This window comes from Schistocerca americana, chromosome 11 (assembly GCF_021461395.2).
Source record: "Schistocerca americana isolate TAMUIC-IGC-003095 chromosome 11, iqSchAmer2.1, whole genome shotgun sequence".
Classification (NCBI taxonomy): domain Eukaryota; kingdom Metazoa; phylum Arthropoda; class Insecta; order Orthoptera; family Acrididae; genus Schistocerca; species Schistocerca americana.
The window spans coordinates 100,284,475-100,302,350 of NC_060129.1; the positions used below are offsets into that span (position 1 = coordinate 100,284,475).

At 41.5% G+C, this 17,876-nt stretch overlaps 1 protein-coding gene across 3 annotated transcripts in view; it reads left to right on the forward strand.

Moving 5' to 3' along the window:
- The window catches only part of LOC124553634, a 518,253-nt gene that overhangs the window by 312,846 nt on the left and 187,531 nt on the right, over window positions 1-17,876 (forward strand). For all 3 annotated transcript variants that reach the window (XM_047127501.1, XM_047127504.1, XM_047127503.1), the window contains one exon: window positions 517-654. In XM_047127501.1, coding sequence (XP_046983457.1) covers window positions 517-654 — 138 coding nt within the window. The remainder of the gene's footprint in view (window positions 1-516; window positions 655-17,876) is intronic.

Here is a 17,876-nt window from a genome sequence, read left to right on the forward strand (position 1 = left end):
TGATGTTCACCAACCAACCGATCAGTCCACGCAGGTATTCAGTCGCTGGCTTTGTGAAGCTCTGTGGTACCTCATAAATTCACCTTCTACAAAATTTTTGAAAACAAATTGCAAAAATTATTTGCCCCTCTAGGACCCTTATTCCCTCACTCACCTGGCACATTTAACACATAATCCTACCTTTCCACTGCAAGTTACTTCTTCAGGAGTGAATTAAATATGTCAAACTGTGGCAATAAACCACATGAATCCCCTCATCCTTAAACTATGTGCTAATCTAGATGCAATCTGATGTCATACGATGTGCCTTCTGTCATACAGGCAATAGTTTCACAACTACTGTGAAACTATTGCTGGAACTGGCTGACCATAAACAAATATCATGCTATTAATCTATAGTGCCGTAAAATATGACCGCATTTTTTTCTGTTTTTGATATTTGGTGAAGAACTGTTTTCTGGCCTACAGACGTCAATCCAAACAATAACTGTTTTTAAAATTATATATGTGTTCTAGCATGTGATTTGGGGATGTATGGAGCATCTTGCCGGCAGAAGTGTGGGAAATGCAAATATGGTGAAACCTGTGATCGGTACACTGGAATGTGTCGCTCTGGATGCTCCGCTGGATTCTATCCACCGTATTGTAAACAGAGTAAGTATAAATGTCAAAACACCGGTTTCTGCACCTGTCGAATGGACCGTTCCGTACGGCATAACTATGACTTTTTATTGTGATGTTTCACACTTCAGTCTAGCTAATGGTTTCCTTTCACCATGATAGTAGTTCTAGAAATTAGTAAAAAGCTAATGTATTTAACACGAAAAGAGATTGTATTTACTAATGACGGAATAATTAGTTATCGTCCTCACTACATTTTCCTTAGGTTGTTTCCTGTTAAAACTGCCACTAAATGTGCGATGCAGTTGTCAGTATAAGTTAGATCTTGCATCATAAATGAATAAGCATTACAGGATTTTTCTGTATGTCCATGACGTCATTACACTTTGTGCTCCTGCCTCTTAGTCTTTGTGTTATTACTCCCTCATCCTGGCTGTACTTTTTTGGCATTATGTAAGATTCATTGCGGCCACAAAGCCTTGAGCTAACCTTGATTACTGTTAAACGGTTGCAAAGTTTCACAAATGGCCCTTAGCAATTTTGTCAGTTTCACAACGGCGACAACGGAAAATTTCATGGGTGATACTCGTACATATTTCATAACTGCTTTGAAAATATGCATGAGAACTTCTACATGTTAATGCTCAGAAACATTTAGTTTGTGTCTAGAGACTACATAACACAACCCTACTACAGATGGGCTATCATATCTGAAAATATTGCATTGAGTATTCAATTTTGAGTGACCACGTCTAGATTGAACACGACAGGAAGTGCTGTACACTCCAGGTTTTAGTACTGCCCTCTTGTATATGAATATCTGTGGGCATATATTGATTATGACAGCAAATTTCCATTAGGTTTCCTGCCTGTAGGCCAGTGTTGTTCAGTTTTATTCCTACTTTCAGTCTGTGTTCATACAGTTCCTCACTACAATACCGTAGAATGTGGGACAAAAGTGGGCAACTTCTACATAAAGTCGTAACTGAGCATGGATGGTAGGATTACCTCCTCTGCAGGTGTACAAAAAAATTATATTTCAGAATTTTGACGGACACAGTACGGCGTGAAATGAAATTCGTAGTTATGTTCTCTTCCTTCTCATATTCGTAGAATAACGTTTCCCACAAAAAAAATTTTAATGATGCCTAACGCAAAAACCAGTACTGAAAATACTTCAGCGACTTGCGGGTCCATTTTTTTTTGTAGGATTATTAATTACGAACATATTTGACCTGATTAATTTCGTAGAAATACACAGATGGCAAAGTATTGTAGTAGCTGACAGTTCAATGTATTGAGTATCACAAAATAAAAAAAAGACTCCTTCAAACCCTTTACTCCTTTTTATGGGAGAAATAATTATAAATTTTAGTAACAAAACCTTGTAAATCAAAAAGCTGAACTTTATCAAATGTAAACATAGATGCATTAGGAATTTTATTAGTTGAGAAACTTGCTGGGATTAAAATATTATGTTCGTTTTTTGAGAGAGTAAATGCTGAATGCTTATTCACAAAATTGATACGTGTGCCATCAACATAATATGAAGGAATGTTGTTGAGGCTTCAATTTTGCATTGTTAATCTGCCTTCAGTTTGATCGAAAATAGCATTTGCAGAGACAGGATTGTCACTATGGTAGTCGACCAGCACATGTACACCTTTACTGGAACAGGAATACCTAATAATAACTGGGAACATTTTAGTGTGTCCATGATTAGGGGCCTCGCTTGCTGTTGTGTAAAACATATTTCTGTCCTTAATATATTGAGTTACTGAGAAGGTTGCAAGGGAATTGGTAACTACTGTTGTAGCTTTTCCTCTTTCCAAAGAAATGTTCCTAGACAGTTCTACATCTGGAAATATCGTAGGGACCAATCTTGAGCTACGAACGTAGTAACGGAAGGCACATTGTGTAGAAATTGTGATACACGTTGGTCAATTCAGAAGCTGTAACTTTATCCTAATGCATTCTGTTTTCAGAATTAGACTCAAAAAAAGAAGTTATTCTCTTGTTCTTGATTGAGATGCTCACAGTCTCTTCGTGTTCTTGACCATTTGCATGTTTACTTATGTCATTAAAGGCTGCATGACCAACACTAAATGTGTTAGTGCACATTTTACACATTGCTTTGAATCAGTTCTTGGACATGATGGCAAGAATGGTGCATTCATTTCCCACTTGAAATTGTATACACATAAATGCCTTTTAGTTCTACAAGTACTTCCCGATTTTCCCCTCCTTTTTGCCACTGTCTCCTTGTGAACCGTATTATCTTTCTGAAATTTCCATTTTCATTGACAATCAAAGATTATAACATACGAGGGCCGTTCAGAAAGTAACCTCCGGTTGATTTAAAAAAATACACCAAGTTAAATAAAAATATTTTAATACATACATCTTACAACTACATCTTTGCACAATGTTTCTACATAGTCTCCATAGCGATTGAGGCACTTATCGTATCTCTTCAGAAGCTTTGAAATTCCTTCTGCATAAAAATCATCCGCTTGTGCCTGGAGCCAGCCTGTGACCGCATCTTTGAGCCCTTCGTCGTCATCAAACTTCCCGATTTTCCCCTCCTTTTTGCCACTGTCTCCTTGTGAACCGTATTATCTTTCTGAAATTTCCATTTTCATTGTTAATCAAAGATTATAACATACGAGTATTAAATTAATGTGTGTGGCATAGACTAGAAGTACAATAACTGAATGAACAATCGAAAAGCTGAGATGACTAACATAAGACGACTAATTATCTGCAATCTGGATACATAAGTGAAAAGAATGAAAAAAAAAGTCTACAATACATTTTGCGGACATACCCCGGCCCATGCCTGCTCGGGGCAATATATCAAAATGTGGAACTGTCCCGCAAAATTCAGGACGAGTGGTCTCTGTAATTGATGGTGAATTTCATATAAGAAGTAGCTTGTTATTAATTCCCTGCCCTTTTTACCTATAACTGTGCCTTTTCATGCACTCCTATCAGTTATTTTCTCGTTAAAGTGCATGAAGACTTTCTGTTCTGTTGTTTATTGTTCTTAATATTTACCTTTGCCTAGAACTTTTTTAAAAATTTCTCTTGTAGACAAATGCAGTGTACAGCAAAAAGAAGTGCATCTCTTACATAGTGTTGGGGGCAACTTCCTCCAGCTGTTGATGGAGTGCTCAAAACGGTTCAGAATATGCAAATAGTCAAATATGCAAGTTATTTTTATACATATTGAGTGACTGTATGCGCCCAGTAAGACAACTGATATACGCATGATGCTCTGTGTACCAGTAATTTGTATAACATATCAAAAGCTTCACTCAGGTAAAATTCACTCATATCAGTTCTACATTTAATTTTTGCTTCCTTAGTGCCAGCCTCAGACTCGTTGAAGGCTATCTTAACAGTTTATTACATATACATATATCACGTGTTTACAAGCATTAAATAATAAAATAGCGCCAGCGGGTATTTTCTGCAACCTCTGTAAGAAGTGGATCGTGGTATTCTCCGAGATGAGATGATATTTTATGGGGCTGATGATGAATCCAACCAACGGCTAATGTCATATCTAACCAAAGTAATGCAATAAGTTGTGTGTAGTAATTCAAACAATATAGTCCCAGGAATCATTCCAATTGGAGAGAAATCCAGTATGGGGTACCCCAAGGTTCAATCTTACGTTCAGCACTGTTCCTCATACATTAAAACGCTCTTCCGTCTAATGCAGAACACGCAGAATAAGTTCTTTTGGCAAATGTCACTAGTATTGTAATCACTCTGAGCTTACACGCAGAAACAGGAGAAATGGTAAACGGCGTTCTTAACTAGTTTTTTGCAAATGGTCTCACCCTCAGTTTTAAAAAGACACAACACATTCAGTTATGCACATCTAGAGGTACTGCAACAATGATGAGTGTAACAGATGATGAGAACTTAAATTGAAACAAACATATTTCGGAACTGGTTAAACAACTTAGTTCAGCGACATTTGCGCTTAGTTCAGTGGAAATCTTGGGGAGACACAAATCAGTATGTAGAAATATTTTGCATATTTTCATTCAATGTCACGTGAAATGATGTTCTGGGATAAGTCATATTTGAGGAAGTAAGTCAACATTGCACAAAAACGTGTTGTAAGAATAATATGTGGTGCTCACCTACAATCATCTTGTAGATATCTGTTTAAAACGTTGGGCATTCTGACTACTGCTTGACATTATATTTATTCCCTCGTGATGTTTGTTGCAAATAAATCACTATTGTTCAAAAAGGACAAAAAGGTGCTTAATTACAATTCCGAGATGGAAAAAAGACGTTCATTATTCCACATTAAGATTGTCTTTAGCACAAAAAGCTGTGCACAATTCTGCAATAAAGTTTTTTACTCTTCCCATTCGGATCTCCGGGCGGGGACTACTCAATGTAAGGATGTAGAGGCTTATCTCACTAGGGGTAAGATAGATACTGCCTACAGAAAACTTAAAGAGACTTTTGGAGATAAGAGAACCACTTGTATGAACATCAAGAGCTCAGATGGAAACCCAGTTCTAAGCAAAGAAGGGTAAGCAGAAAGGTGGAAGGAGTATATAGAGGGTTTATACAACGGCGATGTACTTGAGGACAATATTATGGAAATGGAAGACGATGTAGATGAAGATGAAATGGGAGATACGATACTGCGTGAAGAGTTTGACAGGGCACTGAAAGACCTGAGTCGAAACAAGTCCCCCGGAGTAGACAACATTCCATTTGAACTACTGACGGCCTTGGGAGAGCCAGTCTTGACAAAACTCTACCATCAGGTGAGCAAGATGTATGAAACAGGCGAAATACTCTCAGACTTCAAGAAGAATATAATAATTCCAATCCATAAGAAAGCAGGTGTTGACAGATGTGAGAATTACAGAACAATCAGTTTAATAAGTCACAGCTGCAAAATACTAACACGAATTCTTTACAGACGAATGAAACAGGCGAAATACTCTCAGACTTCAAGAAGAATATAATAATTCCAATCCATAAGAAACCAGGTGTTGACAGATGTGAGAATTACAGAACAATCAGTTTAATAAGTCACAGCTGCAAAATACTAACACGAATTCTTTACAGAGGAATGGAAAAACTAGTAGAAGCCGACCTCGGGGAAGATCAGTTTGGATTCCGTAGAAATGCCGGAACACGTGAGGCAATACTGACCTTACGACTTATCTTAGAAGAAAGATTAAGGAAAGGCAAACCTATGTTTCTAGCATTTGTAGACTTACAGAAAGCTTTTGACAATGTTGACTGGAATACTCTCTTTCAAATTCTGAAGGTGGCAGGGGTAAAGTACAGGGAGCGAAAGGTTATTTACAATTTGTACAGAAACCAGATGGCAGTTATAAGAGTCGAGGGACATGAAAGGGAAGCAGTGGTTGGGAAGGGAGTAAGACAGGGTTGTAGCCTCTCCCCGATGTTATTCAATCTGTATATTGAGCAAGCAGTAAACGAAACAAAAGAAAAATTCGGAGTAGGTATTAAAATCCATGGAGATGAAATAAAACTTTGAGGTTCGCCGATGACATTGTAATCCTGTCAGAGACAGCAAAGGACTTGGAAGAGCAGTTGAACGGAATGGATGGTGTCTTGAAGGGAGGATATAAGATGAACATCAACAAAAGCAAAATGAGGATAATGGAATGTAGTCAAATTAAATCGGGTGATGCTGAGGGAATTAGATTAGGAAATGAGACACTTAAAGTAGTAAAGGTGTTTTGCTATTTGGGGAGCAAAATAACTGATGATGGTCGAAGTAGAGAGGATATAAAATGTAGACTGGCAATGGCACGGAAAGCGTTTCTGAAGAAGAGAAATTAGTTGACATCGAGTATAGATTTCAGTGTCAGGAAGTCATTTCTGAAAGTATTTGTATGGAGTGTAGCCATGTATGGAAGTGAAACATGGACGGTAAATAGTTTGGACAAGAAGAGAATAGAAGCTTTCGAAATGTGGTGCTGCAGAAGAATGCTGAAGATTAGATGGGTAGATCACATAACTAATGAGGAGGTATTGAATAGGATTGGGGAGAAGAGGAGTTTGTGGCACAACTTAACCAGAAGAAGGGATCGGTTGGTAGGACATGTTCTGAGGCATCAAGGGATCACCAATTTAGTGTTGGAGGGCAGCGTGGAGGGTAAAAATCGTAGGGGGAGACCAAGAGATGAATACACTAAGCAGATTCAGAAGGATGTAGGTTGCAGTAGGTACTGGGAGAAGAAGAAGCTTGCACAGGATAGAGTAGCATGGAGAGCTGCATCAAACCAGTCTCAGGACTGAAGACCACAACAACAACAACATTTCCTGCATTTTTATATTTTCTCCTTTCCTCAATTAAATTCAATAACTCTTCTGTCAGCCAAGGATTTCTATTAGCCCTCGTCTTTTTACCTACTTTATCCTTTGTTACCTTCACAATTTCGTCTCTAAAAACTACCCATTCTTTTTCTACTGTATTTCTTTCCATTATTCTTGTCAATCTTTCCCTAATACTCTATCTGAAGCTCTCTACAACCTCTGGTTCATTATCCAGGTTCCATCTCCTCAAATTCCCACCTTTTTTGCAATTTCTTCAGTTTTTATCTACAGTTCGTAACCAATAGATTATGCTCAGAGTCCACATCTGCCCCTGGAAATGTCTTACAGTTAAAAACCGGGTTCCTGATGTCTGACTCGGCTTCTACAATGGCAGCTTATAAGGATTTTAGAGGGTTTGAACGTGGTGTTATACACGGCACACGAGCGATGGAACACAATATCTCCGAGGTAGGAACGAAATGGGGCTTTTCCGTACGACCATTTCACGAGTGTACCGTGAATCTCAGGAATACGGTAAAACATCAAATCTCTGATATCGCTGCAGCTGGAAAATGATCCTACAAGATCAGAACCAACTACGACTGAAGTGATTCGCTCAAGTGCAACCCGTTCGCAAATTGCTGCAGATTTCAATGATGGACCATCAGCAAGTGTCAGTGTGCGAACCATTCAACGAAACATCACCAATACGGGCTTTCGGATCAGAAGGCCCACTCGTGTACCCTCGATGGCTGCAAGACACAGAGCTTTACGCCTCGTCTGGGGCCGTCAATACCGACATTGGACAGTTGATGACTGGAAACATGTTGCATGGTCGGACGAATCGCGTTTAAAATTGTATCGAGTGGATGGACGCGTACAGGTATGGAGACAACCTCATGAATCCATGGACAGTGCAAGTCAGCAGGGGACTGCTCAGGGTGGTGGAGCCACTGTAATGCTTGGAGATTTTGCAGTTGGAATCATACGGGAACCCTGATACGTCTAGATACGACTCTGACAAGTGACACGTGCGTACGCATCCTGTCTGATCAGCTGCGTCCGATCATGTCCGTTGTGCTCTTCGACTGCCTTGGGCAAGTCCAGCAGGACAATGCGACACCCTACACGTCGAACATTGCTACAGAGTGGCTACAGGAGCACTCTTCTGAGTTTAAACACTTCCGCTGGTCACCAAACGCCCTAGGCATTAACATTATTAAGCGCATCTGGGATGCCTTGCAACGTGCTATTCAAAAGTGATCTCCACCCCTTTGTAGTCCTACAGATTTGTGGACATCCCTGCAGAATTCTCGGTGTCACTTTCCTCCAGCACTATTCCAGACATATGTCGAGTTGTTGCTACGTCGTGTTGGGCACTTCTTCATGCTCACAGAGGCCCTGAAAAATATTGGGCAGATGTAGCAATTCGTCTGGCTCTTCAGTGTATACATGTCACCAAGTGAAGTGCATTAGGAAAGACCTCCTATCTGCAGTCGCTTGCTGTCCCTGACCGTGGTTGCTGGGATACTTGTTCCATTATACAGGAGTCATACAAAAGTATGGCATCAGCGCGAGAAATGTAGGCTTGAAAATTAATGCCGATGCTACCTGAGCCTGCTGCGCATTGTCCTCAGTTCACCACAAATGTCAGTCGCGCTCTGGTCCGGATACTGCATACTGAGTGCACTATATCGGAGGTAAGTGAATTCAGAAGTGGGCAAACTGTTTGTGCTCGTGTGGTGGGTGTTTGCATAAGTGAGGTAGCCGAAGTGCAACGTGTTTGAAGAGACACCTATCGAACGTGTATACGGCATACAGAGAAAGAGCAACTGAGTCATCCGCCAAGTCACAACGTGGACGATAGTGAAACGCGCGCTACACCTGATGGGCCGAGCAGGTGATTAGAATTGTGCAAAGGGCCAAATAAGGTGTCGGTCAGTTTCACATCAAAATTGTAATTTAATAACACCTTTCAAATAAAATGGCACATAGTCAATCGTTTACAACTACACATTTCAAAATCCAATTCTTTCATGCCTGAAGGTCTCCAGCAAGAAATCTTAGAAAGCAACAAGATAAATTTAAATTAACTGAAGACATGCAGTTAAAATTGCAAATAAAATATATATCACAGCTACTCGGACAGCCTCAAGGCAAATGTATATACGACAAACAAATACAAAGTGCAATACAAATGGCTGAAGACCACAATTAAATGTCAAAATTTTTAAATATATCACCATAACCTTTCAAGGCAGAAGGAAGCAATGTTTTCGCTTAAGGGGAAATTTTGAGATTAAGGCTTTAAGCATTTCTAACTTCTGACTGGATTTCGTCCGCCATCTCAAGGATACAACGCAGACTGCCGAGAATGACAAATGGCGGCGGGTCGCCGACGATTTGGGCAGCCGTATCGTGGTATTCCGTGTGCCCCGTGACTACCGGGTGCCAAGGGTCATATGACCATTTCGCTTGATCAGATCCGCCCCTCGGTACAATATTAGGTCCCCAGTGGGCCTCTGTCCACACAGGTCGCATCCTCCAGGACTGGTTTTGTGAGCCCGAGCATAAAATATCGCGTCTCCTCTGGTCACCTCGCCACAGTCACGAGGTCGTAATAGTACTGAGCCTCTGTGGTGTGCTTTGGGAAGAAGGAACGTGATTACTATCCACCTCAGTCACTGTTACATCTACATCTACGTGATTACTCTGCTGTTCACAAAAAAGTGCCTGGAAGAGGGTTCAATGAACTACCTTCTAGCTGCCTCTCTACTGTTTATTTATTTATTTATTTATTTATTGTTCCGTGGGACCACATTTAGGAGAAGTCTCCATGGTCATGGAACGAGTCAATACATGAAATTATAACACGATTGTAGAAACAGATAAAAATAAATATAAGAAACAAATTCAGGCGACAAGTCGTTAGTTTAAATAAAGAAAATCAAGAATGTAACACTGGAATTTGCTTAATTTTTTAGCTCTTCCAGGAGCTCCCCGACAGAATAGAAGGAGTGAGCCATGAGGAAACTCTTCAGGTTAGACTTAAAAGTGTTTGGGCTACTGCTAAGATTTTTGAGTTCTTGTGGTAGCTTATTGAAAATGGATGCAGCAGAATACTGCACTCCTTTCTGCACAAGAGTCAAGGAAGTGCATTCCACATGCAGATTTGATTTCTGCCTAGTATTAACTGAGTGAAAGCTGCTAACTCTTGGGAATAAACTAATATTGCTAACAACAAACGACATTAAAGAAAATACATACTGTGAGGGCAATGTCAAAATTCCCAGACTATTGAATAGGGGTCGACAAGAGGTTTTCGAACTTACACCATACATAGCTCGAACAGCCCGTTTTTGAGCCAAAAATACCCTTTTTGAATCAGAAGAATTACCCCAGAAAATAATACCATATGACATAAGTGTATGAAAATATGCGAAGTATACTACTTTTCGTGTTGAAATGTCACTTATTTCAGATACTGTTCTAATGGTAAATAAAGCGGCATTTAGTTTCTGAGCAAGATCCTGAACATGGGCTTTCCACAACAGCTTACTATCTATCCATACGCCTAGGAACTTGAACTGTTCCGTCTCGCTTATAACATGCCCATTCTGTCTGATTAAAATGTCAGTTCTTGTTGAATTGTGGGTTAGAAACTGCAAAAACTGAGTCTTATTGTGATTTAGCATCAAATTATTTTCCACAAGCCACGAACTTATATCATGAACTACATTATTTGATAATGTTCCACTCTAGAGCGGTGCGCGTGGAAAACGAGCTCTTTAATTTTTCTGTGCGAGCCCTGATTTCTCTTATTTTCTCGTGGTGATCATTTCTCCCTATGTAGGTGCGCGCCAACAGAATATTTACGCAATCAGAAGAGAAAACTGGTGATTGAAATTGTTTCACTGATCGCCTCTCCAATTCACTCTCCTATTTGGCGACAATAGAAAACGAGCTGGCTTTTTTGAACTTTTACGATGGCATCCGTCAGTGCCACCCAATGCGCATCTCACACCACACAGTGATACTGCAGGATAGGGTGGACAAGCGTGGTGTAAGCAGTCTCTTTAGTTGACCTGTGGCACCTTTTAAGTGTTCTACCAGTGAATTTCAGTGTTTAGTTTGCACTACCCACAACGTTATCTACACTATTGGCCATTAAAACTGCTACATCAAGAAGAAATGCAGATGATAAAAAGGTATCCATTGGATAAATATATTATACTATAACTGACATGTGATTACATTTCCATGCAATTTGGGTGCATAGATCCTGAGAAATCAGCACCCAGAACAACCACCTCTGGCCTTAATAACGGCCTTCATACGCCTCAGCATTGAGTCAAACAGAGGTTGGATGGCGTGTACAGGTACAGCTGCCCATGCAGCTCCGACACGCTACCACAGTTCATCAAGAATAGTGTCTGGCGTATTGTGAGAAGCCAGTTGCTCGGCCACCATTGACCAGACGTTTTTAGTTGATGAGAGATCTGGAGAATGTGCTTTCTGTATCCAGAAAGGCATGTACAACAAGCATTATCCTGCTGAAATATAGGGTTTCGCAGGGATCGAATGAAGGGTAGAGCCATGGGTCGTAACACATCTGAAATGTAACGTCCACTGTTCAAAGTGCCCTCAATGCGAACAAATAGTGGCAGAGACGTCTAACCAATGGCACCCCATACCATCTCGCCGGATGACGAATACACGCTACCAATGTGCGTTCACTGCGATGTCGCCAAATACGGATGCGACCATCATGATGCTGTAAACTGAACCTGGGTTCGTCCGAAAAAATGACGTTTTGCCATTCGTGCACCTAGGTTCGTCGTTGAGTACACCATCGCAGGCGCTCCTGTCTGTGACGCAGCGTCAACGGTAACCGCAGCCACGGTCTCCTAGCTGATAGTCCATGCTGCTGCAAACATCGTCGAACTGTTCGTGCAGATGACCGTTGTCTTGCAAACGTCCCCATCTGTTGACTCATGGATCGAGACGTGGCTGCACAATCCGTTACAGCCATGCGGATAAGTTGCCTGTCATCTCGACTGCTAGTGATACGAGGTCGTTGGGATTCAGCACGGCGTTCCGTATTACCCTCCTGAACCCACCGATTCCATATTCTGCTAACAGTCATTGGATCTCGACGAAAGCGAGCAGCAATGTCGCTATACGATAAACCGCCATCGCGAAAGGCTGCAATCCGACCTTTATCAAAGTTGGAAACGTGATGGTACGCATTTCGCCTCCTTACAAGAGGCATCACAACAACGTTTCACCAGGCAACGCCGGTCAACTGTTGTTTGTGTATGAGAAATCGGTTGGAAACTTTCCTCATGTCAGCACGTTGTAGATGTCGCCACCGGCGCCAATCTTGTGTGAATACTCTGAAAAGCTATTCATTTGCATATCTCAGCATCTTCTTCCAGTCGGTTAAATTTCGCATCTGTAGCCCATCATCTTCGTGTTGTAGCAATTTTAATGAGCAGTAGTGTATGTGATCGTTCAAATTTGGGTTATTTGAAATTGTAATCCCTAAGTATTTAGTTCAGTTTACACCCTTCAGATTTGTGTGTGTTATCGCGTAATCAAAATTTAGCGAATTTCTTTTAGTACTCATGTGAATACCGTCACACGTTTCTTTATTCAGGATCAATTGCCACTTTCCGCACAATTCAGATGTTGTTGTTGTTGTGGTCTTCAGTCCTGAGACTGGTTTGATGCAGCTCTCCTTGTTACTCTATCCTGTGCGCGACTCTTCATCTCCAAGTACTTACTGCAACCTACATCTTTCTGAATCTGCTTAGCGTATACATCTCTTGGTCTCCCTCTACGATTTTTACCCTCCACGCCGCCCTCCAATACTAAATTTGTGATCCCTTGATGCCACAGAACATGTCCTACCAACCGGTCCCTTATTTTTGTCAAGTTGTGCCACAAATTCCTCTTCTCCCCAATTCTATTCAGTACCTCCTCATTAGTTATGTGATCTACCCATCTAATCTTCAGCATTTTTCTGTATCATATCTAAATAATTTTCCAATTCATTTTGATGATCTGATGACTTTACAAGACGGTAAATGACAGCGTCATTTGCTATCAATCTAAGAGGGCTGCTCAGATTGTCTCCTATACTGTTCATATAGATCAGGAACAACACAGGGCCTATTGCTTGGGGAATACCAAATGTTACTTCTGTTTTACTCGATGACTTTCAGTCTGTTACTGTGAACTGTGACTCTGTTGACAGTAAATCACGAATCCAATCTCATAAATGGGGCGATATTCCATAGACACGCAATATACCAGAACTTGCCATTATTTTGCACGGAGAATGGTGTAAGATCCTCTCGAATACCGGCCGGGACATTTACTTACCCATTCCATGACGCCTGGAAGCTGTTTTGAATGACAACGGTTATTCTACAACTTACTAGGTACGGTAGTGCGCTTAAATCGGAGTATTGAGTGTGTCTACGAATATGGCCCACTCTATGTCGAATGTGCGGGTAGTCTGTTTGTAAGGAGATAATTCGCAAAAAGTTGGTAGGTGAGGATCAAGTCACGGTCGTGGCTTGTATTTTCAGCACTCATTTCAGGTGTATTTCTAACCTTTTTCATCTTCAGTGAATATTTGCGCATCTATTTCAGCGAGACACGTGTAAAGGAGAAAACAAGCAGCGTGCTTGTGGAAAAGAACTGTGTCCAGCTGTGTGAGCGGTATGGTGGTGTTACTGGCACACATCGTCAGGCGCAATAGTGGGCACACCTGTTGATTAATGTTATTCGACTCACATCAGCAACGATGTAGCGTGCCCAAACTCAGTTTGCGCATCTGTCATGCAACAGGTTCTGACTCTGTACCAAAGTGTTAGCACACGCACAACCTTTGAATTCCGTCACTAGCCTGGGAAGACGCTCGTTGTCCATAAAATAATACGCGCGAAGTGGCCTCGCGGTTAGAGACACCGTGTCACGGATTGCGAGAACCCTCCCACCGGAGGTACGAGGTTCGAGTCCTCCCTTAGGCATGGATGTGTGTGTTGTTCTTTGCATAAGTTAGGAAATTGCAAATTTGTTGTGACCTCTATGGGAACAAGTTGCTGAGATCACCGGTCCCTAGGCTTACGCATTACTTAACCTAACTTAAACCAACTTACGCTAAGAACAACACACACACCCACGACCGAGGGAGGACTCGAACCTCCGATGGGGGAAGCCGGGCGAACCGTAACAAGGTACCTAAAACCGCACGGCAATCTTGCGTCGCCATGAGTTAGTGTAAGATAGTTTCAGCACCGTGTAAGTCTAGCGACCATTGACCTCTGCAGTTTGGTCCCCTAGGAATTCATGCAGACACACTCACAAATCCATAAAATAAGTAACAAACGAGTCTGATAAAAACAGGCAAGATTAGGTGGCGGTAAGTGTAGGCACATTTTGCGGGATGTGCCTGAAGTAAGCCAAAGACACTAAATTTTGTTATACTCAAAGCATGTATTGGTCTTCTAAATTTTATATTTCTTGCTTTATCCATAAATCGGAAGTTTCCAAGGGTATACCAACGCATATACTTGCCCCATCGAGAGACGTAAGTGTACGTGTGTGAATACTCTTGACACCTTGAGGGAAAAAAGTTCTGAAATAACGTTTAATTTGCGAGAATTGACGTTAGAACATCGTTTCGAAAGACACGACGTTTTATTACATAATAGACATTCAAAAATCAACATATACGTGTAAATATGGAGTAATACATGAGCTCAGATAGAAATATCTAGTAGAAAAACGTGAATAAATGGTAGACATCGTTGAGCAATATCAACAGTATAATAATGCACTATAGCTACTCAGATCCTCTTGACATCCAACTGCATGTCTGAATCTACTTGAGCTAGACTGCGGTACTTGCGAAAGTTTCTGCATGATGTCATGCTTATGAGAAAAGACTTCTTCCGGTCTCTCGATTAAATGAAATGTTATAGGGATCCTTAACAAAAAGGAAGAAACTTCACATTGCGCTTGATTATTGACCTCTGTGATTTTGGTCACATAAAGTCTGTATGAAGGAGTCTTTCCCAAACACTTTGGAAACAAGAAAATCACCTTTTTGTATATGCGTATTCACTGTGGACGTGCCACTATCATCTATTTCAGGTTCTGTCGAAAAATGCTAGTAGAGTTGATTTCAAACCATTCCCAGATCGGTTCCTTGCTTTTTCGATCTGAGTAATAGGTATGATATCTGACGGTTTTGTGTGACTACTTGAAGAAGATGATGTTCTAAATTGAGGACTCACTGGTAGATATGAAGGAGTCTATGAAGTAGAGGCGTGTGGTGAGGACAGTAGGTGCTTGAGGGCCATGTACACTTGCCCTAGACTTTGATTTACCATATGTTTAATTTCTGAAAACTTGTAAATATTCAACCTGAGCTAATCCCCTCCCCCCCGTCCCCCCGTATTTCTACATCTACATCTACATTTATACTCCGCAAGCCACCCAACGGTGTGTGGCGGAGGGCACTTTACGTGCCACTGTCATTACCTCCCTTTCCTGTTCCAGTCGCGCATGGTTCGCGGGAAGAGCGACTGTCTGAAAGCCTCCGTGCGCGTTCGAATCTCTCTAATTTTACATTCGTGATCTCCTCGGGAGGTATAAGTAGGGGGAAGCAATATATTAGATACCTCATCCAGAAACGCACCCTCTCGAAACCTGGCGAGCAAGCTACACCGCGATGCAGAGCGCCTCTCTTGCAGAGTCTGCCACTCGAGTTTGCTAAACATCTCCGTAACGCTATCACTCTTACCAAATAACCCTGCGACGAAACGCGCCGCTATTCTTTGGATCTTCTCTATCTCCTCCGTCAACCCGATCTGGTACGGATCCCACACTGATGAGCAATACTTAAGTATAGGTCGAACGAGTGTTTTGTAAGCCACCTCCATTGTTGATGGACTACATTTTCTAAGGACTCTCCCAATGAATCTCAACCTGGTACCCGCCTTACCAACAATTAATTTTTTATGATTTAGTGAATAGTAACTTCATAAGGTCTTAGTACTAAATTAACAAGGTGAAATAAATTCAATCAGCATGCAAAAATCACAAAGTTGTGTAAAAATTACAGTGACAATGTGAAACACAGAGCATATCTTACCTTACGACAAGCATTTGTTGATTCTCGCTCAGACATTGAGCTTCTTCGCCTTACAGCACTGCGGAACTAGTAATGCTGCAACCTAGACGTTGGTAACCGAGATTTGACAGTCCGTACATTTCTCCCCACCTACTCTGTACTGTTGAAGCTCCATATCTTCTAACGAAATTGGCTTCTATCAACTTCAGTTTCAAATGAAAGCTGCAAGTAGAGCGCACTAGAATTCTTGGAGTCTTCACGGAAGCCATCAACAGAAAGTAATTTTTTCCGAATTTTTTGACGAACGAGCAACCGCCATAGGATGTCAAACAAAAAGTAATGCTGATACATGGGAGTTTATACGGAGTGGGATAAATACAAGTGTACTGGAGAACAATATTTCAGGGTACAGAGAAACACAGCAAAGGAAATGCAGAACTGACCTGACTATGGCAGATATTGAAAGTGACCACCAATCTTCTCTTGGCACTTTTTGGCGCTGATCGCCAATTTGCTGAAGGCGGAACTTGGACTGCTGGAAATGCTGCAGTCTCATCAGAAACATTGTGCTACAGTTCTTGAAAACCATGAGGGTATTTGTGATACATCTTAGGCCTGTGGCTTTCCCACACTAAGTAATCGAATACTGGCTGATCAGGTGACCAACTACAACAGCGGCCCAACTGAACTCTGCTAACAGTTATGTCAGGCGTGAAGACATAGTTTCAACGTGCTCAAAGGTTCGGCCAGATGTATGGGGAGTTGCTTGATCCGGTCGGAAGTAGCTGTAGGTCTTTTCCTCCTCCCTTAACGCTGCCACAAATGGTTTCAAAATGTTGATGAGACAAGATGGGTCCAATAAAGCGGTGTGCAGACACTGCACACTAAACCCCATATTTCTGATCATGCAATGGTGTTTTGTGGACATCATGCAGTTTCTCAGCTGCCGAGAACCAATGATTGTGTCAGCTGACATAACCACTCAGGTGACACCAGGCTTCATCAGACATAAATAACAGATCCATGTCAAGTCACTCCCTGTTATCACAGTAAAATCAATCGCAAAACTGGAGGCGCTGTGGAGCATCTGCCGGTTTTAATGCATGAACAACACACACTTGCTAGGGATACATGTGGAGGACGTACCGGTGGGTTATCTGACCACATGATCAATTTGATGTGTGGGTCTCCTGCGACAGGTGTTGCGCTGATTTGGTAGGATTCTAAAACATTTTCTGGAGGACCACAGCCACATTTTATGGTGTGTGACACGTTTCAGAATGTATTTTGATTTTTTTTTCGGAACCATTTCTGACGCCGTTTTCGGAATAAGCGTTGCATGACACTCATTGCAGGCTCTTTGACACCATTAAATTTGTCAACGAACAACTGACCACACCTTTTCCACGACTTTGCTGTCACATAACTTTTCACAATGAACACCAACTGCTCCACTGTGAGTACCATCATCCCCTTTGCACTACTCCACTCACACTGACATAGCCCACACTATGCTCTGAACTGGTGTCGATCACGTGGCAGGTGTAGACATGGTGTGCACCTCACATGGTGTTGTTATATGCGTACATTCACTTCCAACTTGTACGGGTCACTTTTGTTTGCCCCACCCTATAGTGTTGTAACGCTGATAGCACTTAGAACCACGCCTCACAGAAAGTCATGAGTGACTATCTACCACAAAACTAAGTACACACACAGTAACCTAATGTGTGTAGCCCTACTTACGAGTAACGATGTGATACATGATGTAGTA